General features: G+C 55.2%; 2 protein-coding genes across 8 annotated transcripts in view; both read left to right on the plus strand.

Moving 5' to 3' along the window:
• TUBGCP2 (tubulin gamma complex associated protein 2) overlaps window positions 1–7,679 on the plus strand; it is a 34,962-nt gene extending 27,283 nt beyond the window's left edge. For all 7 annotated transcript variants that reach the window (XM_023515613.1, XM_023515617.1, XM_023515614.1 and 4 more), the window contains 7 exons: window positions 1,333–1,505; window positions 1,842–1,970; window positions 2,945–3,065; window positions 4,170–4,313; window positions 5,594–5,722; window positions 6,150–6,313; window positions 7,257–7,679. In XM_023515613.1, the coding sequence (XP_023371381.1) occupies window positions 1,333–1,505; window positions 1,842–1,970; window positions 2,945–3,065; window positions 4,170–4,313; window positions 5,594–5,722; window positions 6,150–6,313; window positions 7,257–7,392 (996 nt within the window). In that variant the 3' untranslated portion in view covers window positions 7,393–7,679. The remainder of the gene's footprint in view (window positions 1–1,332; window positions 1,506–1,841; window positions 1,971–2,944; window positions 3,066–4,169; window positions 4,314–5,593; window positions 5,723–6,149; window positions 6,314–7,256) is intronic.
• Window positions 7,680–9,195: 1,516 nt separating this feature from the next.
• The window catches only part of ADAM8 (ADAM metallopeptidase domain 8), a 16,320-nt gene continuing 5,187 nt past the window's right edge, over window positions 9,196–20,328 (plus strand). The window contains exons 1-22 of the mRNA XM_012807780.2: window positions 9,196–9,252; window positions 10,093–10,196; window positions 11,151–11,227; window positions 11,360–11,435; window positions 11,519–11,595; window positions 11,900–12,089; window positions 12,334–12,396; window positions 12,635–12,703; window positions 12,912–13,081; window positions 13,163–13,244; window positions 13,910–14,058; window positions 14,130–14,307; window positions 14,507–14,596; window positions 14,721–14,910; window positions 14,986–15,067; window positions 15,260–15,419; window positions 15,667–15,744; window positions 16,099–16,183; window positions 16,724–16,838; window positions 17,524–17,725; window positions 18,263–18,328; window positions 18,590–18,640. Of these exons, the coding sequence (XP_012663234.2) occupies window positions 9,207–9,252; window positions 10,093–10,196; window positions 11,151–11,227; window positions 11,360–11,435; window positions 11,519–11,595; window positions 11,900–12,089; window positions 12,334–12,396; window positions 12,635–12,703; window positions 12,912–13,081; window positions 13,163–13,244; window positions 13,910–14,058; window positions 14,130–14,307; window positions 14,507–14,596; window positions 14,721–14,910; window positions 14,986–15,067; window positions 15,260–15,419; window positions 15,667–15,744; window positions 16,099–16,183; window positions 16,724–16,838; window positions 17,524–17,725; window positions 18,263–18,328; window positions 18,590–18,640 (2,400 nt within the window). The 5' untranslated portion in view covers window positions 9,196–9,206. The remainder of the gene's footprint in view (window positions 9,253–10,092; window positions 10,197–11,150; window positions 11,228–11,359; window positions 11,436–11,518; window positions 11,596–11,899; window positions 12,090–12,333; window positions 12,397–12,634; window positions 12,704–12,911; window positions 13,082–13,162; window positions 13,245–13,909; window positions 14,059–14,129; window positions 14,308–14,506; window positions 14,597–14,720; window positions 14,911–14,985; window positions 15,068–15,259; window positions 15,420–15,666; window positions 15,745–16,098; window positions 16,184–16,723; window positions 16,839–17,523; window positions 17,726–18,262; window positions 18,329–18,589; window positions 18,641–20,328) is intronic.

Here is a 20,328-nt window from a genome sequence, read left to right on the forward strand (position 1 = left end):
TTTGGCGGGCCCAGGCTGGGGATTCGAACCCGCCACCTTAGGTGTACATGGCTGGCGCCTTAGCCGGTTGAGCTATAGGCGCCGAGCCACATTTCTTAATTTCTAATAGAAGCATTTATAGCTGAAAAACCCTTGGAGCTTGGTTTCCAGGGTGTCCTCCTATGTTCAGGCACGTTGTGTTTTCATTTCCTTTTGTCTTGTGGTATTTTGTAATCCCCTTGTGATTTATTTGATCCATTGGTTATTTGAATATGCTTAATTTACACATATTGTTAATTTTCTGGCTTTCTTCCTGTTATTTATTTGTGACTTCATCTTGTGGTCAGAGAACATACTTGGTGTGATTTGGGTTTTGTAACATTTACTGACTTGTTCGTGGCCTCAGGTGTGTCCTGGAGTGTGTACTGCATGCACTTGGGAGTGCACATTCTGCTGCTGTGAGGGCAGCACCTAGGGACATGAGGTTGCTGTGCTGTGGTGTCCTCGTCCTTACTAACCGTTTGTCTGGTGGCACTGAAGTCTTACACTGTTATCGTCCAACTATATTTTTCCCTATAATTCTGCCCATTCTCACTTTGTGTATTTTGGGGTCTGTTAGATAAGAAAAATAATGATTTGGGGGGGATAAATTCCTAGGAGTGAAATTATTGGGTCAAAGTGTATGACCCCTGTACAGCCAGACTGACCTCACTGGAGTTGAGTCTCAGGACACTAAACCACACAGTTGGGGGCTGTTGCCTACATACTTGCAAACCCCCAGAGTCTTTGTTACTCTGGTAGGAAAAAAGTTGCTAGATTTTCACTTCTGTGTCAGTTGAGCATTTTCCTGGCTCCATCAGCTGTTGTTTCTTCTTCCTTTATTCTCTGTCTTTCATCTTTGTTTGTGTCTATTTTCTGTCATTCTATGGCATGTAGTTGTGACTGAGTAAGGATAAATTAGTGCTTGTGCAAAATGTTATTTGAATATCAAGTTCTATCTTTTGTGAGATATGCTTTACTCTTCAACCTGGGCCTGGTGCTTATTGTGGCAAAAGGGTTCAGTCTTGGGAGTCAGGCCCGTCTGTCATGTCGTTTCTTGTGTGCACCATCACAGTGGCAGGGGTATTTCGAAGGCCATTCCTCTGTATTTTTCTGTTTTAATGAGAAGCTGTTTAGTTACGAACTAAGTTTATCTATAGACCTGTTTGTTCTTTAAGCAGCCCCTAGTATCTAGAGTCTGAATTCAGAGAAACCTCATCACTGACTCTCTTTCCCACCTCTTGGGGATTAGGCCCTGACTTTTGGCCTTTTCCTCTAAAAATTAGATTCTTTGTTTTATTCTTTCTCCCCAAGATTGACCTGATGCCTCATGACCTCATCACTCAGCTTCTGCGAGTTCTGGCTATCGAGACCAAGCAGGAGAAGGCAATGACCCACGCCGACCCCACTGAGCTCTCTCTGAGCGGCCTGGAGGCCTTCTCCTTTGACTACGTCGTCAAGTGGCCCCTCTCTCTCATCATCAGCAGGTAAGTGGCCAGTCCCATGGAGGCAGTTTCTAGATACTTGGAGAAGGTGACGACTATGCCCCACAGAGGCACAACGGCTTTCCTGGGCCACAGTGCAGACCATTCACGGGGTAGACAGGTGAGTGTTGCCGGCAATGTCAGATGCATCAATGATGGGCCTGTCCCTGAAAGCCCCGCGCCCTTTTGCAGGAAGGCCCTAACTCAGCCCTGACCCTGAGAGCCCCACACCCCTCTACAGGAAGGCCCTGACTCAGCCCTGTCCCTGAGAATCCCGTGCCCCTCTATAGGAAGGCCCTCCCTTGGCCCTATCCCTAAGAGCCCCACTCCCCTTTGCAGGAAGGCCCTCACCCGCTACCAGATGCTGTTCAGGCACATGTTCTACTGCAAGCACGTGGAGCGACAGCTCTGTAATGTCTGGATCAGCAACAAAGCTGCCAAGCAGCATTCGCTGCACTCTGCAAAATGGTATGTGCTTCCCTTGCCAAGTGGGATGGTCTTACTTTTTATTTACTTATTTATTTTTGAGACAGTCTTAATATGTCGCCCTCAGCAGAGTGCGGTGGTATCAAAGCTCACAACAACCTCAAACTCTTGAGCTCAAGCAGTTCCCTTGCCTCAGCCTCCCAAGTAGCTGGGACTACAGGGGCCGGCCACAACACCCAGCTATTTTGGTTTTTTTCATTGTTGTTTAGCAGGCCTGGGCTGGGTTGGAACCCACCAGCCCCCATGCATGTGGCTGGCACCGCACCCACTGAGCTACAAGTGCTGAGCCTGGTCTTGCTTTTTAAAAATGCATGTTTATGGTTTTTAGATGCATGATGCATCAGTTTTTATGTCTCAAGGCAGCATGATGCCCCTATCCGCCACACAGGGGCCCCAGCTGTCCCTTAGCCCTCTCTGTAGCTTATAGTGATGGTGCACCCCTAGAGGCCAGGGGTGTCTGCAGGACACAGCCCCTCCTCATAAGCACACAGAGCCTCAGCATGCAACAGCTGCTCCACATACCCCACAGGTGCACTGCATACCGGTCTGTGGCACCAGGTGGTATTTGAAAGAAGGGCTGACGACAAGACTTATCTCAGTAGCAAAGTACAAAATGTGAACTTGCCATGTGGTGTCGTGCCAGTCTCCTTGGTTGGGCTGGTTAGTGACGTGCTCTCAGATAGTACAGGGAGACAGAGGCAGTGAGTCGTGTTGGGAGGATGGTCACCTGATGCTGTCAGAGCTGAGCTGCTGCCCCCAGCCACACTGACGATGCCTCTTGGTGGGCTTGCTCTTGCCTGTGTCTAAGCCACTGTTGAGCTGCAAGAGCAGCAGTCCTGACACCCCTGTGCTCAGAGGAGACGCGTGCACCCCAGAGGCACCTGCTGTACCCCACTGTCTCCACTGAGGTCTTGGCCTGGCATCACCTTCTCTGTGGCTGTCGTTTGTGTCCCCAGGTTTGCTGGGGCCTTCACACTGCGGCAGAGAATGCTCAACTTCGTCCAGAATATTCAGTACTACATGATGTTTGAGGTGATGGAACCGACCTGGCACATCCTCGAGAAAAACTTGAAATCTGTGAGTCTGAGCGCGATAGCTCATAGCATGTAAAAGGCGGGGTATGTTTCAAAGTGGCCTTTCGAGCAAAATGTTCTGGTTCAGTTTGAGGAGAGCTGCAGTGACCCCTCACCAACTCCACGCCTTCTCTGCAGAGAGAAGTGACGCAGCTCTTCGAAGAAATGTCCCTGTGTGCCAACAGTCCTTTTTCCTATAGCACAGGCGAGACAACAGCCAGGGTGGGGGTGTCCATCAGCCACATCATTGGAATCGGCTGCCCAGCCCCATAAGGGCTATAGCCAGAATCTTAGTAGCCACCAAATTCCAGAAGCAAACAATACCAAGTACTAGTATTTACTTTCTCTTTTCTGTCTTTAAGAACTAAAAATTTGGCTCGGCGCTTGCGGCTCAAGCAGCTGAGGCACCAGCCACATACACCTGAGCTGGCGGGTTTGAATCCAGCCTGGGCCCGCCAAACAATAATAACGGCTGCAACCAAAAAATAGCCGGGCGTTGTGGCGGGCGTCTATAGTCCCAGCTACTTGAGAGGTGAAGGCAGGAGACTCACTTGAGCCCAGGAGTTGGGAGGTCACTGTGATTTATGATGCCATGGCACTCTACCCCAGGGGTGACAGCTTGAGGCTCTGCCTCAAAAAAAAAAAAGAACTAAAAATTTGGGATGGATGGGCAGTGCCTATGGCTCAGTGGGTAGAGCACTGGCCCCATATACCCAGTCTGAGCTTGCTAAATAACAATGACAACTACAACAAACTGTAGTCGGGCATTGTGGCAGGCACCTATAGTCCCAGCTACTTGGGAGACTGAGGCAAGAGAATCACACCCAAGTTTGAGGTTGCTGTGAGCTATGACACCACGGCACTCTACCAAGGGCAACATAGTGAGAGTCTGTTTCAAAACAAAAAAACTAAAAACGTAGAACTTTGGGGAAGGGGTTAGTGTTCTTTTAGTGGTATTTTTAGGTATTCCCCTAAATGACCAGAGGCCATTCATTTACATGGAACCGTGTACACAGAAGCTTACAAAAGCAAAACTGAGTGCCACACACAGAGTGCATCTTCTGAGAGAAGGCTCTGCGCATGGAGAGTCCCGGCTTTTTCCTTGCAGGCTTCCAACATTGACGACGTCCTTGGCCACCACACAAGCTTCCTGGACAACTGCCTGAAGGATTGCATGCTGACCAACCCCGAGCTGCTGAAGGTTTTCTCCAAGCTTATGTCTGTGTGCGTCATGTTCACCAATTGCATGCAGGTGAGGGCAAGTGTGGGCAGGTGCAACAGATGAGGGCAGGTATAGGCAAGTGTGGGCACCCAGGCCAAGGCTGCAGCATCCCTGTCCCACGCCTTCTCCTGCCCTTGCTTTCTGTCAAGCCCATTGTTACCTGAGTGTTTCTAGAACTCCTAGGTCTTCCGGACCTGGTGGTCCCTTCATTGAACCCCTACCCTGGGAAATGTGGCCAGTGATACCTTGCCCTGTGATATTCCCCTGCACTGTCCCCAAACCACAGGGCTCAAGTTGGTGGTGCTGGGCCCTTCCCAGCAACCTCATTTTCTTTCCTCTGGGGCTGGAGCTCCTCAGCTCAGTTAAGTCTGGACACTTGTTACAAGTAGTCACCCTGAAACGATGGCATAGAAAACGAAGGTCCAGTGGAGAAGGGCTGGCCTAGGGGTGACTAGAACTACAGGCAGTGCCATTGGGGGGTTGGGACAAGGGCCAGCGGAAGAGGTAGGGGAGGTAACAGAGGAGGCAGGTGCTGTAGAAGTTAGTTGATGGCTGTGTAAGGTTGATCTTTGGCTAAGGCAACCAGATTTTAACATTGGTAAAATGCGACACCATTGACCGGGGGTGGGGGGAATCTTAATTAAAAATTTGGTCTATATGGAGCAACAAAAATTTTCATGGAATGCAAAAATAGTATTGTATTTTTTTTAATTTCAATATAAGTACAATTTACAAATATAATACATTTTTTAAAATTATGTATAGAATTATTTTATTCTTTGGCATATTTCTTGTCGAATTCTAACAATTGATCAACAATGCGAACTTTGATAAGCAGTTCTCGATAATCAGTTCTCAACAATTATTTGTTATTATTGAAGTTTAACATTATAAAATTAACAAAAATACTATAAAACTCATATCCTGGCAAAATAGCCACATGGCAGCCGAAAATCATATATTCCCTTCCCATTCTCCTGCCTAGCTTGTCGTGCATTCTTTCCAAAAATTGGGACAAGTTCCCTAGCTTGTCATGCATTCTTTCCAAAAATCAGGACTTTTTAAAGGGATGCACAACAAATTGTTAAAAATTGGGACTATCCCTCCAAAAGTGGGATATCTGGTCACCTTATCTTTGGCGCAACTAAGGTCATTTCACCAGTAGCCTCTGGGGAGAGGCTTTCAGGTCCCTCGCACTATAGAGACAGCATCCATTTGCGGTGGGCAGTGTGCACCTGCAGGGACTTGAGTATTTTCTGCATGCTGGTGGCAACTAACAGAAGCACTTCTGCCCAACCTCCAACCCCTAGAAATTTACACAGAGTATGAAATTAGACAGCGAGCTGGGCCGGCCAGCGGTGGAGCAGGGCACAATGCTGGGGCCGCCTACGGAGGCAGAGCAGCCTGAGGAACGGGCCCGGAAGGAGCTTACCAGGAAGGTCTGTGGCCTCAGGCTCCACCAGAGAGAGCCTCTTTCTCTTGGTTGCATGTAATGGTGTTAACGTTTCAGAACTTCTGAGAACAAACCTGCTGCTCTTTTATTTCTGTGTCCCCTTCGACTGAAAAAGTAGACTTAAAAGTAGGTTCCAAACAACTGTAAGAATCTCCCTTCTCCACTCTCTGGTCCTAATGTAAGCCTGCTAGGCTCCAGGGTGTGGCAGTGGGGGGATCCGAGCCTGGAACCCTGCTGGCAGGGGCACTTTCCTGGAGTGTCTCCGAATGCCACAGTCTCAGGAATGTCTTGTGGAATCTACCGTTTGAGAAGAAAGGAAGGAAAAACTCTTCTGTTTGGCAGCAGTACAAGGAGGGATAGGTGGGCCTGTTGTGGGCAGGCACCACCTCACCCACTGCTGGCTCCATTTCCAGCACCTAGCTGAGCACATGGATGCACCCCAGCTGGCGTCCAGCTTTGAGGCCACCATCAACAAGTTTGACAAGAACTTCTCCGCACACCTGCTGGACCTCCTGGCCCGGTTGAGCATCTACAGTGCCAGTGACTGTGAGCACAGCATGGCCAGTGTTATCTCTAGGTGGGTGTGGCAGCACCTCCCATCCCATCCTCACTCCTTGAGTTCTGCCCTGCCCTTACCCCCTTTCTTTGTCCAGCTGTACTGTCCCCCATCCCAAATCCCCTATTCCTTGGGTGTGGCCCCAGATGGAACCTCAGACTACAGTAGAGCAGTCTGCCTGAGCCAAGCAGATCAGGCTTTTGTCTCCTACCATTGCAGATTCCTGGAGACTGGGGGTGAGGGTGCTGGCTAGTGCCCTCCCCAGCCATGACATGCTGCTTACCAGGCTGCCAAGTGATCTGGGGCTCCCTCCTATCAGCACCCCCACGTTATGCCTGTTCTGTGGGGCAGGAGCTTCTCAGGGGAGGTGGTGGATTTTACTTACCACTCAGGGTGGGATAAGGAAGGGGCTGTCCTCATGCTGGCTTGGGGACAGTACCCCACAGACTGATCTGAGTGGGGTTTCCAAGGGTTCTCTCAACTTTGAGAACCACTGCTGGGTGGCCTGGAGACTGGTATCCAAGGGCTACAGCAAAGTCTGTCCATGTCCAATGGCTGTGCTTAACTGGGATGTTTCTGTTAAGACATGAATTTTTTTTCTTTTTTTTTTTGGCTGGGGCTGGGTTTGAACCTGCCACCTCTGGTATATGGGGCCACTGCCCTACCCTTTTGAGCCACAGGCGCCGCCCCAAGACATGAATTATTAACAGAAGCTTTGGTCATCAGCCTTTAGTTTTTTTTGTGTCTTTTAAGTTCCTCTTTCGATGCTGCTTTGAAGCAGTGATGGTCATGTGGAACAGGAGCCCAGAGCAAGTGCCCCTCTGCCCCACATACTCCTGAGGCCTGGATGTGGCTTTGCTGTGGCCCTGTTGTTGGTCCTCGCTGCGTGGTGGGGAGGGCACCCGGTACTATCACCTTTGGAAGCATCTCCTCAGATGGGACCCACCACCTTCCTTCCCTGCAGGCTTGACTTCAATGGCTTCTACACAGAGCGCCTGCAGCGCCTGTCTACAGAGAGGAGCCAGAGGGCTGCCCCCCAGGTGCCTGTCCCACGAGGGCCTCCAGCTGCAGTGCCCAGAGTTGCAGTCACTGCACAGTGAGCCCTCGGCCACAGCTCAAAGGGAGGGTGTCGGGGGCTGAGCAGGTCCTATGGCGTGAATGAGGTCAGGATTTTCTAGTCAGGTATTCCCTAACAGGTGTGTTCTGTGTGTTTTTTCTGTTCAATCAAAGTCTAAATTACCAGACTTGGCTCGTTTCATTGTATAGGAGCTGCCCAGACAAGGTAGATGGCTCCCTAGACTTGCTGATGTGTTTGCTTTTTCAAACTGAAATAACACTGTTTTGGGTGTTCTTGCCTTAAATAAAAACAAAGCATGTGGTATTTGAAGAAGAAGCATGGTAACTACAAAAGCGCCGTGGGGTGAGACTGGAGCTGGTGTCCACATCCCACCCCAGTGAGCTTGGGCTGGCCACCGTGGGTCAACTGGACTCAGCAGTCTGGAAACTTGCTGGGACTCCAAAGCCCCAGGGCTTGGTCCCCAGTGGGAGGCAGCAGCTACTCCAGCTGTGACTCAGTGACTTGAAGAGATCTAGTCCCTTGTACAGCTTGGTCAAGGCAGGCCACAGAGTCCCTGGCACTGGACCAGCTCCACATGACCTCCATAGGCTGGCTGTATCCTGAAGAGTGGCCTTGACACTGCCCTAGCTTCCTGGCCCAAATGGCAGCTGGGCACTGACTTGTCACACAGAAGTTACTCAGCAGCTGCTGGTCAGCCCCACCCTCTTCCTGCCTTCCCCAAGTGGACAGCACAGCCAGCCCTGGGTGGGCTCTCCTGGCTGTCAAGTCCAGTCTTAAACAAGTGATCTGGGCCCAAATAGACAAGTCCCCTTCAACAAGCCTTCTTAACCAGGGAGCATGGCAGGGCTGGGGGTCAGGTCCCTGACCATCTAGCTTCCTCTAACAGTCTGCAGCATGAAGAGGCTTGGCGTGTAAGCGGCACATTTATCCGCAGTCCAGATGCCATCATCCCCACATCTGTCAGCTGTAGAATGCTGCATGGGTCTACCCTCTGCCTGACCTGCTTGACCTCCACCTCCAGGGCCACACTGTCTGCCCTACCCTCCACTAGGGGACACAGCCACCCTTCTTATAGGAGGGCAGCCTTGGTGAGGAGCCAGGGCCTACTGGGCATGTGGCTACTAAGGGCAGGTGCCAGGAGTCTTGGGACGTGGAGAGGCTGGGCCAGCCAGGCCTCTAAAGGGCATGCAGGCTTTTGCACTGGTACCAGACAGCCCCAAGCTTCAGGGCAGGGAGGCAGGATGGGGAGTGTCAACTGGTGTCTATATCCAGCTGCTAGGGTGGCTTCCACACCCACCAGTCACCTGGGTTGTGTCCTGGGCTCCCACAGCTGACCTGTGCCCATGAAACCATTTCTTGTCCCTGTTTGGAGTTTTCTGTTCCCAGGGAAGCCAGAGGCCCCACCTCCTGACCCCACCAGCCTTTCACAGTCACCTGCCCCCCACCCCCACCCCACTGGCCTACTGCCTCCCTTCCAGCTGGATGGGCTACACTTCGCTGGGGGTTTCCTCACCTGCACGGAGAAATGCAGAGTTATATGCAGCAGTCGTGGTTGGCCTATTTGCCTCCTCGTCACCCCCGTTAACTTGATTTCCACTTAGGAAGGTTTTTCCACGTGCTGGACATGGAGGACACTGTCCCAGAGTCTACAAAGGACAAAGGAGATTCAGGAGGCTAGGGAGGGGGAAGCTCCCTCAGGGCAGTTGGCTCGGGCCTGATGCACAGGAGGGGCGGGGTGGGGCGGGGCAGTCTGCTGTGGGGAGAGGCGCCTGGGGCAGCCCCAGGGACCAGATTGTGTCCTGCTTCAGCTCTCACACACCGTTGCTCAGCACTGTCATGCCCATCCTGGAACTCTGGCTGCTCCAGGCATTCTGGCTGCAGGGTGAGTGACCCCAGGGAAGGGGTTCACAGGGGCCACTGACCTAAGTGTGGGGCACGTGGATCTCAAAACAGGGTTGAGTGTTGGCCTGATCACCTGGCCTCACTGCACACTCTACCCTACACTCTGGCCCTGCTCCAGGGTGGTCCTTGGGAAAGGTCGTCACTTAGTGGGTAGGCCAAGGCTGGGGAGCAGGGGAAACTTTAAAGGGAACTGTAGACGGGAAGTATGGCCCAGGGCATCCTTTGAGCTCATTGTTGAGTGCTAAGGGGGTTCTACCAGTGTCCTGGGATCCTGGATCTATCTCTGGGGCTCAGGGGGCTCCCCACAGGTACCCCTAGCCAAAACAAGAAGGGAGGACCAAGCAGTTGCTTGGAACTCCCCTGCCCCCAGCTGGAAGGCTGGCTCTTCCAGCTCTCTCACTGCCTGTGGTCAGAAAGAGGGGCCATTGGTGCTTTGAGGCAGGTAGTCTCTAGAACTCTGGACCTGCCCCTGCAGGCCCAGTGCTTGCCCTCTGTTATTGAGTACAGGGGCCTTGCTATCTTGGGGAGGCCCTACTCTTCCCAGTTGTGAGCTGAGAAGGTGTCAGCGCCAAGTGCCACATGCAGGAAGAACCTGCCTGGCCTGTGTATGTCCAACCTGGGGTCTGGGAATAGCCTAGGAGGCGGTCTGTGGACAGGCTGGCCCAGCTCTACCTGGCCAGCTGGTGTGGGGGTCCAATGGTCTTTTGGGAGACCTGGCCATGGAGGCCAAATCTCTAAACTGCTGGCAACTCCCCAGAATCTGGGCCCCAAGGCCACCTACGCAGCCCACTTAATGAAACCTGACCCCCTACCCCTGCAGCCTTTACCCTAGGCTGCCCCCTGCCCCACATGGAGCGGTTTGAGGTGGTGCTGCCCCAGCGCCTGCCAGGACCCCGTGCCCGCCGAGACCTATCTTCCCACTTGGTAAGTCTGAGCTGCCCAGATAGGGGGCTGGGGGTATACCTCAACTTCCCTTTTCTGCTTTCCAGGCAGTTGTGAGGGGCCTGGTGAGTGAGCAGCTGCGCTGCCCTGCACAGCCCTGAGCTTGAGAGTAGACCCTAAGGGGCTCCAAGCCCACTTGGCCCTTTTTCTGTTTTGGGGGGGCTGGGGGGCCTCACCCTACAGGCAGGGGGGCAGTGTGGGGGTGAGGAGGGCTTTCCTTCCCAGCTCCCAACCTCAGGCCACTCCCTAGTTTCACTTGGTGGGGGCTGAGAAGCTAGTTCCTCTCTGAGTGGGGAATAGCTCACCGCAGGTTGACACACTTTCCTGGGCGTGTAAGCTTGGCGGGATTCCCCCGGGGGGTGGGGAGCACGACCTGCTGGATGCACACATGTATGTGGTGTATGCATGCACGTGTTGTATGCAAAGAAGGTTGCTTGTTTTTTTCTGGGTGTCCAGGGTGCTCTTCTGCAGGCCCAGACCCACCTCCTGCCTGGGCTTGCATCTCCCTAGTGGTCAGGGCACACTGTCTAGAAGGACCCTCGAGTTCTTGCCTACATGGTGCTGGGCCCAGGGGCAGGATGGCTGGTGCTGGGGGCCCATGTGCCCCCATCCTGCCCCACCTCCTGTGCTGCCCTGGCTTCAATGGCTGCCTGGCTGTCCACTCTGTGCCCCTGCTTCCTGCAGGAAGGGGCCTCTTCATTGTTACCCTTGTGTGGATAGATGGGGGAACTGAGGCCTGGAGGGCTAAGGAGTCCACTGTACTTCCAGCCCCCACCAAGGGAGGGATTCAGCCCATCCCTCCAGTGCACTCCCCCTGCTCTGCCCTGCCTGAGAATGCTGGGACCCCAGGGGGCCTGAAGGCTGGCACTATCCCACTGAGCTCTGCTCCAAGTGAGGCAGGGGCAGGCCCTCATCCTACACCTACCCCTGGCTCAGGGCTTGTACCCGGAGACTGTGAGCTACGTGCTGGGTGCCCAAGGCCAGAGCTTTACCTTGCACTTACGGAAGAACAGGTGAGCATGAGCTTGGTCCCTGCTGGTCCCACCCACCCAGCCTGGCAGTGCCCACTCTGCTGCCCAGGGCACCCTGCAGGCTGCAGCCCTCCCAGCAGGATGAGGCTGAGGGTGCTGGTGGTTCTTCTTCAGGGACCTTCTAGGCACCAGCTATGCTGAGACCTACAGCAACAATGGCTCCGAGGTGACAGAGCAGCTGTACCTGCAGGTACCAGGGCAGCCCCCAGGCCTCAGGGGTGAGGAGGACATGTGAGGTAGGGCCTAGGGACTCCTCTCCTGCTTCTCCCACAGGAGCACTGCTTCTACCAGGGTCACGTGGAGGGGCATCCAAGCTCGGCCGCCAGCCTCAGCACCTGTGCTGGCCTCAGGTGGGTGCTGCAGACACTTGTAGGCCCCACAGTCCCCTGCTCTGCAGAGCAGCCAGGAGGGCTCAGGCCAGAGGCAGACACAGCCTCTGCTCACCCTTGAGCCTTGGAGATATGCAGAGGTGTCTGGCCAGGGTTCCTGCCAGGGCCACAAGGGGCCTGCCTGGTATACCCACCTGCACCCACAGGGGGACACTCCTGCTAAGCAGTTGCTAATTGCAGGATGAGAGGAGGGGTGGGCACCAGACTAGAGCCTACTCCCTTCTAGGCAGAAGACAGGCTGACTCAAAGGCTATTGTCCACTCAGGGGCTTCTTTGAGGCAGGCTCAGCCGTCCACCTGATTGAGCCCCTGGACGGGGCTGAAGAGGCCGGGCCACACGCCCTATACCTGGCTGAGCATCTGCAGCAGGAATCTGGGACCTGTGGGGTCAGTGACACCAGTCTCGACCACCTCTTGGGGCCTCGAGTCTCTGCAGCCTTCAGGCCTTGGCCCCAGGTGAGTCCCCCACTGTTCACGTGGTGGGCCGGTATGTACCATAGACCCTGTCACCTGTGCAGCCAGTGTGCTGCTCCTATGTGCAGCCTGAGACTGTGGGTAGGAGAGGCAGGGGGCCAGATGGTCCAGCCAAGCCCCGCAGCCACAATAGCTTCTGCCATGTACAGCAGGTCCTGAGGGGTGGTTTGGGCCCTGTGCCCACGAGGCTGAGCTGGATAACAGGCTTTTTGTCACTCTTCCCCAGAATGGGCTGCTCTCCCGAGAGACCCGTTTCGTGGAACTGTATGTGGTCACAGACAGCGCAGAGGTGGGTGTGGGTAGGGGAGTGGCAGGGTGAGTGGAGGGTAGGGGAGTGGGTAGGAGTGGTAGCAGGGGTGGGAGGAAGGTGGGGCAGGGGAGTGGCAGGGCGAGTGGAGGGTAGGGGAGTGGGTAGGAGTGGAGGCAAGGGAGGAATGGAGTGTGGGGCAGGGAGCGTGCAGGACAGATGCAAGGGGTAGGCTGGTGTAAGGGTGCAAGGGGCATGCCTGAGGGTCTCTTGCCCCCAGTTCCAGAAGCTGGGGAGCAGAGACGCCGTGCGCAGGCGGGTCCTGGAGGTGGTGAACCACGTGGACAAGGTGGGCTGTGGACAAGAGGAAGGCGTCCAGGAGGGCAGCACCTAGCCCACTAGGAGGCCTGGGGAGCAGGAGTGGCCCCAGGGGGCAGACAGCATCATTGGGAAGGTCTTTCCCCTGCTCAGCTATGGCTCTTCCCTGGCCCCCACCTCAAAGTAGGTCAGGTGTGGCCTCCCATGGCCTGACCTGTGGAACTCATCTACCCCTATAGCTTTATCAGAAACTCAACTTCCGTGTGGTCCTTGTGGGCCTGGAGATCTGGAACAATGGGGACAAGTTCCAAGTCAGCCCCAACCCCGAGGTCACGCTGGAGAATTTCCTCACCTGGCGGGTGCAGGACCTGGCAGGCCGGCACCCCCATGACAATGTACAGCTCATCACGTAAGGGGCCCCCAGGCAGAGTGGGGCAGGCAGGGCCAGCAGGAAACATATTCCAGGCACCCACCTTGCTCTTACTTCCAGGGGTGTCGACTTCACTGGGACCACTGTGGGCCTGGCCAAGGTGTCTGCCATGTGCTCCCACCAATCAGGGGCTGTGAACCAGGTAGGAGCTGCCTGAGCCCAGGTTTCTGGAACACATCTGAGGGCCTCTCCTACTTTTTTTTTTTTGAGACAAGCTGTCACCCTGGGTAGAGTGCTATGGAGCCACAGCTCACAGCAACCTCAAACTCCTGGGCTTAAGCAATTCTCTTGCCTCAGCCTCCCAAGTAGCTGGGACGACAGGTGCCCACCACAACGCCTGGCTATTTTGTTGTTGTGGTTGTCATTGTTGATTTAACTGGCCCAGCTGGGTTTGAACACTCAGTGTATGTAGCTGGTGCCCTACTAATTTTAAGAGTGATATTGGCATGCCTGTAATCCTAGCACTTTGGGAGGCCAAGGTGGGCAGGTCATTTGAGCTCATGAGTTCAAGACCAGCCTGAGCTAGAGTGAAACTCCCATCTCTAAAAGCCGGTGTTGTGGCAGGCGCCTATAGTCCCAGCTACTCATGAGGTTGAGGCAAGAGAATTGCTTGAGCCCAAGAGCTAGAGGTTGCTATGAGCTGTGACGACAGGGCACTCTACCAGGGGTAACAAAGTAAGATTCTGTCTCCAAAAAAAAAAAAATATATTGGCAGGAAGCTGTACCAAGCCCTTGACACTGCAGAGGGTGGCAGGTTTGGGGGGATGGCCAAGAGGTATCTTTGGCAAGCACAGCCTCTCCATGCAGGATCACAGCCAGAACCCTGTGGGTGTGGCCTCCACCATGGCCCACGAGATGGGTCACAACCTGGGCATGGACCACGATGAGAATGTCCAGGGCTGCTACTGCCCTGTGCCCCGGACGGGTGGTGGCTGCATCATGGCGGCCAGCATTGGGTGAGGCATGTGGGGTTCAAGGGATGGGAGGAGCTGGCACAGGCCAGGCACTAACAGACACTCTCCCACAGCTCCTCCTTTCCCCAGACATTCAGTCACTGCAGCCAGGCTGACCTAGAGACATTTGTGGAGAAGCCACACACAGCCTGCCTGGCCAACACCCCTGACCTGGATCGGCTGGTGGGCGGCCCTATGTGTGGGAACCGGTTTGTGGAGCACGGGGAGCAATGTGACTGCGGCCCCCCCCAGGTGTGCCCATGGCCCCCATCTGAGCCTGCAGCTGGCCTGTCCTCCCGTCAGTGGGTGGAGAGCAGCCTTAGTCCCTATAACCAGGGCCACCACCCACATGTAGCCCTCAGGGCCCTGCAGGCGTCAGAAGACGTACCAGGGTGGCCAAGGATAGTGGTGGGTCCACTGCAACCTGCTCAGGGCTTGATGTTGCCCCCAGGACTGTCACAACCACTGCTGCAATGCCACTACCTGCCAGCTGGCCAAGGGGGCCGAGTGTGCCGAGGGCGCCTGCTGCCATGAGTGCAGGGTGAGCATGGCTCTCCTGGGTCCCATGGGAGCCCAAGGCTGGTAGGTGGACAGGGCCCAGGACACCAGTGACCAGGCAGCTTGTTGGACCTGGCCCCTCTATGAGCTACTCTCCACTGGAACAGGTTAAGCCAGCTGCTGAGCCCTGCCGCCCCCAGAAGGATGAGTGTGACCTTGAAGAGTTCTGTGATGGCCGGCAGCCCACATGCCCAGAAGATGCCTTCCAAGAGAACGGCACGCCCTGCCAGGGGGGCTACTGCTACAACGGCAGCTGCCCCACCCTGGTCCAGCGATGCCAGGACTTTTGGGGGTTTGGTGAGTCGGTCTGGCCTGGTTTGGCCTGGTGGGAAGGCTGCAGCCCTGCCCCAGCTGACCACTCCTGGTTGGCAGGTGCACGGGCTGCCGCAGAGACCTGCTTCTCCTACAGTGTCTTAGCAGGATGCAGGTTGCAGGGCCCCCTTGGCATGGAGAGGTGAGTGTCTGAGGGCGGATTCCTTGGGCCTGAGGCACAGACATCTCCACAGATGGGATTGGCCCCAGGTGTGCTCCTCACAAGGGAGTCTGGCTCTTCAGAGGCAAGAGGCACTCTGGTGGTCTGGCCAGAGTCCCCACTGGGAGGGTGGGTGGTCACTGCCAACCAGCCCCTGGTCTGCCCCATCCACAGGGTCAAGTGTGGTGTCTTGCTCTGTGAAGGGGGGCGGCAGCCCCTGGAGCGAAGCACCTGTACCTTCAACCCCTCCTCAGCTGTGTGCCAAGCTCTTGCCACTGACAACGGTGCCGCCTATGAAATGGTGCCTGAGGGCACCAAGTGTGGCCAGGAGAAGGTGAGTGAGTGCAAGTGGTACACAGTGCTCAGAGAGGCTGTACTGCCGGGCTGGTCCCACATGGCCCCTTTACGGGCTTCTCTCCCAGCCTTTGGTCCTTTCTGCATGACTCTAGTAGGAACTCTGGAGGCCGATGGGGTGTGTAGGAAAGATGCTCTCAGACTGAGGACCCAGAGCCCCAGACGGGCAGCCAGACCAGTGGCTGTCCCAGCAGAGGCACCACCTGAGACCCCCTCCTGCCCTCCAGGTTTGCTGGGAAGGACGCTGCCAAGACCTCCAAGTTTATAGATCCAGAAACTGCTCGGCTCAGTGCCATGGCCATGGGGTACGAGTAGTTCATAGCACAGCCCCCTGTCTGCCACCCCAAGACACGGCTATGGTTGCTGCTCTGCATATGGGAGCCCCAGGCTTGGATGAGCCCACCATGTCTGCCAGTGGGGGTCTCAGGAGAGCCCATTTTGGGAAAGAGGGTAGGCCCAGGTGACCTCAGTGACTGCATAAGTGCTGAGTGGGCACTTGTGGGCAGTGGGTAGAAGTCACCCAGCAAAGCCTCATGGTCAGGACACACACCGGCACCAGGGGCATCGGGGGCCCTTAGAGGAATGGGGCTGGTACAGGGGCCCTGGTTTGTGGGTACTCCCTACCAGAGGCCCCTGCCCTGAACCTGGCCATCCTCCAGGTGTGCAACCACAAGAAGGAGTGTCACTGTCACCGGGGCTGGGCTCCACCCTTCTGCACAGAGCTGCTGAGGGATGTGCAGGCAGGTAGGGCCCAGATGCCTCATGGCCTCCACACCCAATAGGGGGCAGGGCTCCATCTCAGACTGTGTGCTGGGACAGTCTGGGACAAAAGGGGTGGTACCAACCCTGAGCCTCAGCCTTTGCAGGTCTGTGCAGGTCCCAAGTAGGGCCAGAAAGGAGACTGTCCCCCTTCCTCAGGGTACCTAAGAAGGGAGCCCTGTTCTAGAGAGAGGTTCAGGGGCAATGACCAGGGCAGTGCCTGGTCCAGACCCGAGACTCCGGGGGTCTCAGCCCAGGTCCTACAGCCCCGCCTCTACCTGAGGACCCCAGACTACCACCCCACAGTGTCTTCTTCCCCTATGGCCACAGGTGAGCCTCTGTCCACAGCACCAGGTCTAACCCATGGCACTTTAGGCCTGGAGCCACTCACTGCCAAACCCTCTGATCTCTCCCCACAGAGCAGAGAGTGCTAGTGCAGTACTAAGTCCCTGCCTAGGGACCACAACCCCTGGGGATCCAGAGTGCCACTCTGCCCCAGTTGACATGTAACCATATGTCCCTCAGCATCTGGGAGCCTCCTTGTCAGCGTGCTGGTGGCTTTTGGGGTCCTGGTGTTCGTGGCAGTCATCCTAACAGTTCTTATCATCTACTGTAAGGCCCGGAGCCATGTCCAGAAGAGGTGAGCACACATGGGGTTGCGACATGTTGGTGTGGCGGGCACTTCCTGTGCCCAGCTCTTAGCAAGCAGCCTCAACTGCTGGCTGTTTGAGGAAGAGACACTTCCCAGCACTTTCCAGAGCAGGCCACTGTGGAAGGACCTGGGCACCCAGCAGGTTGCCACTCCCAAGTTCCCTAGACCACCATACCAGGCAGACCTTGGCTGAGCTCTCAGAGGGGACTGGGCTCCACTCAGTAGGGTGTTGCTCCAGCCACTGCATCTCTGAGAGGCTGGGACAGGTCCTAGGCTTGGTGGCCAATTGGGGGTGTGGTAAATCCAGGGAGCCACCACCCAACATCCCTCAGTCGGCCCTCTCTGTACCCTCTGGGTCCTGTTGTGCCTGAGGTAGGCGATCCCATTTGAGCCCTGCTCTGTGGAGACCTCAACCCTGTCTGGGCCACAGTGGACACATCAGCCCTGGGGCCTCCCACCTTAAACCTGGGCCCTGAGACATGGGGGGGCCACTGCCTGCTTGGGGGCCACTCTGTCCCCTGGGCTTGCTTCTCTCTGGGGCTGTGATATACACCTTGCAGCTGTCCAGGAGTCTGCTGGCACTGAGGGATCCCAACCAGACCCAGGGTTCAGCGCTGGGGATCCTGAGGCTGGGAACCCACCTGTGCTAACTCATCCTATGCTTCTTCCCCAGGGACAAGGCCCCCAAGACCGCCTCAGGGCTTTTCAACCCTCTGTTCCGTGAGGGTGCAGGCAGCAAACCAGCCCCAGGCAGGGCCCCAGCACCCATGCAGGGCCCCTCAGTGCCAGTCCCCAGGGCCCCCACCTCCTGCCCCAGCCAGTCCCCCAGGCCTAAGGTGTCCTTGATGACCCCAAAGAGGAAGCCATCCCCTGCTGTGAGTACTTTTGTGTGTGTTGTGTATGTGTTTGTTTTTTGCTTCCCCCTAGGTGGTCATGGGGCAGAAAGGGGGCTTCCAGACCCCATCTCCTGTCCTGGGTATTGCTCACCAGGACTGGCAAAGCCCTTTTGTGTAAACTAATTCACTGTCATGTGGTGGCCCTGGGATAGAGAGCAGCTGCTGCAATGACCCCTTGCAATGAGGGAAAACTGAGGCTTAAAGCTGGACTGTTGGAGGACCTGCACAAATGACAATGGAGTTGGCGTTTGAACTTGAACTTATGACTTTGAGGCCAACGAAGGTCATTCTCAGCCTCAATAGGGTCCATGTAAGGATGATTTTGAGGTGCAGGCTCCCTCTGCTCCCCAGAAGCTGGGGGTGCATCTGTCTGTCCCTACAGCCACAGGAAAGGATGGCCATGGGAAAGGATGGAGATGGGGCCCAGCTGGGGTGGCCTGAGCACACAGAGCTCCCTCCTCTGTGCAGTGCCTGGGGGCATGGGTAGGGGCTCAGCTCTTGGCCCTGTCCCTGCAGCTTCCCTCATCTGTGTCCAGCCCACCCTTCCCATTTCCTGTCTACACCCAGCAGTCTCCAGAGCAGGTAAGCAGGGAGTGGGGCATCCAGAGCATCCAGAGGGTGAAGGCACCTTTCTGGGAGGAGGGTCCTGTGTCTGTGGAGGGCACTGCGTGGATGGCAGGAACAGCAAGGGGGCAGCCACTGAGCACAGAGCTGATGGGCCCAGCCTGGTGAAGACCAGACTGACTCTCAGACTCTGGGAGGTCTCTCTGGCAAGACACAGTCCCAGTCATGCAGGACCTGGGGGTATTTTGTGGGGTCCTGATTCCTCCTCCTCCTCCTTAGCTCAGACCTGCTGCATCCTCCAAGCCCTTCCTAGAGCTCAAGCCAAAGCAGGTAAGGGGGTTCAGCTGGTGGTGGGAGGACTAGACAGCACCAGACTGGCTCTGGCCTTGGGCATGGGCGATTTGAGGGTGTGAAAAGGTCTCTCAGATGTGACTCACTGGGGCCCTGGCAGAGTGAGGTGAATTCCAGAGTCCCACTGTTAGCCTTCTCACAGTGCTGGGGTTCTGTCCCCGAGCTTGGACTCCCTGCACTCTGGCTGATCCTAGAGTCTCCCTTCTTGGCCAATTATAAGTCTGACTTGTGTGGGCCCTGGAAGCACAGCCTCGGCCTCAGGCCTGGAGAGCTACCCTGGGGCACAATGAGGAGGGGGCTGAGGCCACACTGGGGCCCAGGAAAGACCAGGATTTCTCTCAGTGCTAATGGGAGATCTGTGGGTTAGCATACCCTTCTGCAATAGAGGTTTGTCAGATTTGTTCCAAGGACTGGGGTATGCAAGGAAGATCCAGGAAGAGATGGCCTGGAGGGCTATTTTAGATTTACAGACCCAGCCTCTTCCCAGTTGGTGCTGCGAGTCTCCATGAAGCTGCTGGCTGGGTGGTGCCTGCTAAGGTTGTGGACTCCAAGATCCTTGTGCTTCTCCCAGGGTCCCTGGGGGCCTTTGCACCACCCCTCAGCTCATGTTCTGGAGAGCTGGGGTTTGTTGGGTTCTATTTGTGAATGGACCAAGGCAGGAATAGAACCCAAGGTGTCTCTCCCAGGGTGTGGCCATGGCAGGAAGCCTGGTGTCCTGTGGTCACTGGCCACGTGGACACCACAGTTGTGTGGTTGTGGTGCTGTCTGTGCAACGTCCCAGTCTTCCTCTGCAGTTAGTAAACACTTCTGAAAGGTGCCTACACACTGAATCCTATTTCTCCTTGAACTCTGACCCACTAGTTTTGGCATCTATTCCTGAATTTTGCTGACAATTGTTACTGTAGTATTTGCATAATTGTGATTTTCTATTTCTCTCTTTCCTTTTTAATTTTTTTTATTTTGAAGTATCAGGCTTTTGGGGCAGCTCCTGTGGCTCAGTGGGTAGAGCACCGGCCCCATATACTGAGGGTAGCGGGTTTAAAACCGGCCCTGGCCAAATTGCAACAAAAAAAAAATAGCCAGGCGTTGTGGCAGACGCCTGTAGTCATAGCTACTTGAGAGGCTGAGGCAAGAGAATCACCTAAGCCCAAGAGTTGGAGGTTGCACTGAGCTGTGTGATACCATGGCACTCTACCGAGGGTGATGAAATGAGACTCTGTGTCTACAAAATATATATATATATATATATATTAGGCTTTCATAAAAGTTGCAAAAATAGCTGGGCACAGTAACTCACACATATAATCCTAGCACCCTTTAAAGCCAAGGCAGGTTGATGGCTTGAGCTCAGGAGTTTGAGACCAGCCTGAGCAACAGCGAGACCTTGTCTCTACTAAAAATAAAAAAACTAGGCTCAGCCCCATGTGGCTCAAGCAGCTAAGGTGTCACATATACCTGGGTTTGAATCCAGCCTCGGCCTGCCAAACAACAATGACAGCTGCAACCAAAAAATAGCCAGACATTGTGGCAGGCGACTGTAGTCCCAGCTACTTGGGAGGCAGAGGCAGAGAATCGCTTGAGCCCAGGATTTGGAGGTTGCTGTGAGCTGTGATGCCACAGCACTCTACCCAGGCTGACAGCTTGAGGCTCTGTCTCAAAAAAAAAAA

The sequence above is a fragment of the Otolemur garnettii genome, unplaced genomic scaffold (assembly GCF_000181295.1).
Source record: "Otolemur garnettii isolate 467f Iridium unplaced genomic scaffold, OtoGar3 scaffold00075, whole genome shotgun sequence".
Classification (NCBI taxonomy): Eukaryota; Metazoa; Chordata; class Mammalia; order Primates; family Galagidae; genus Otolemur; species Otolemur garnettii.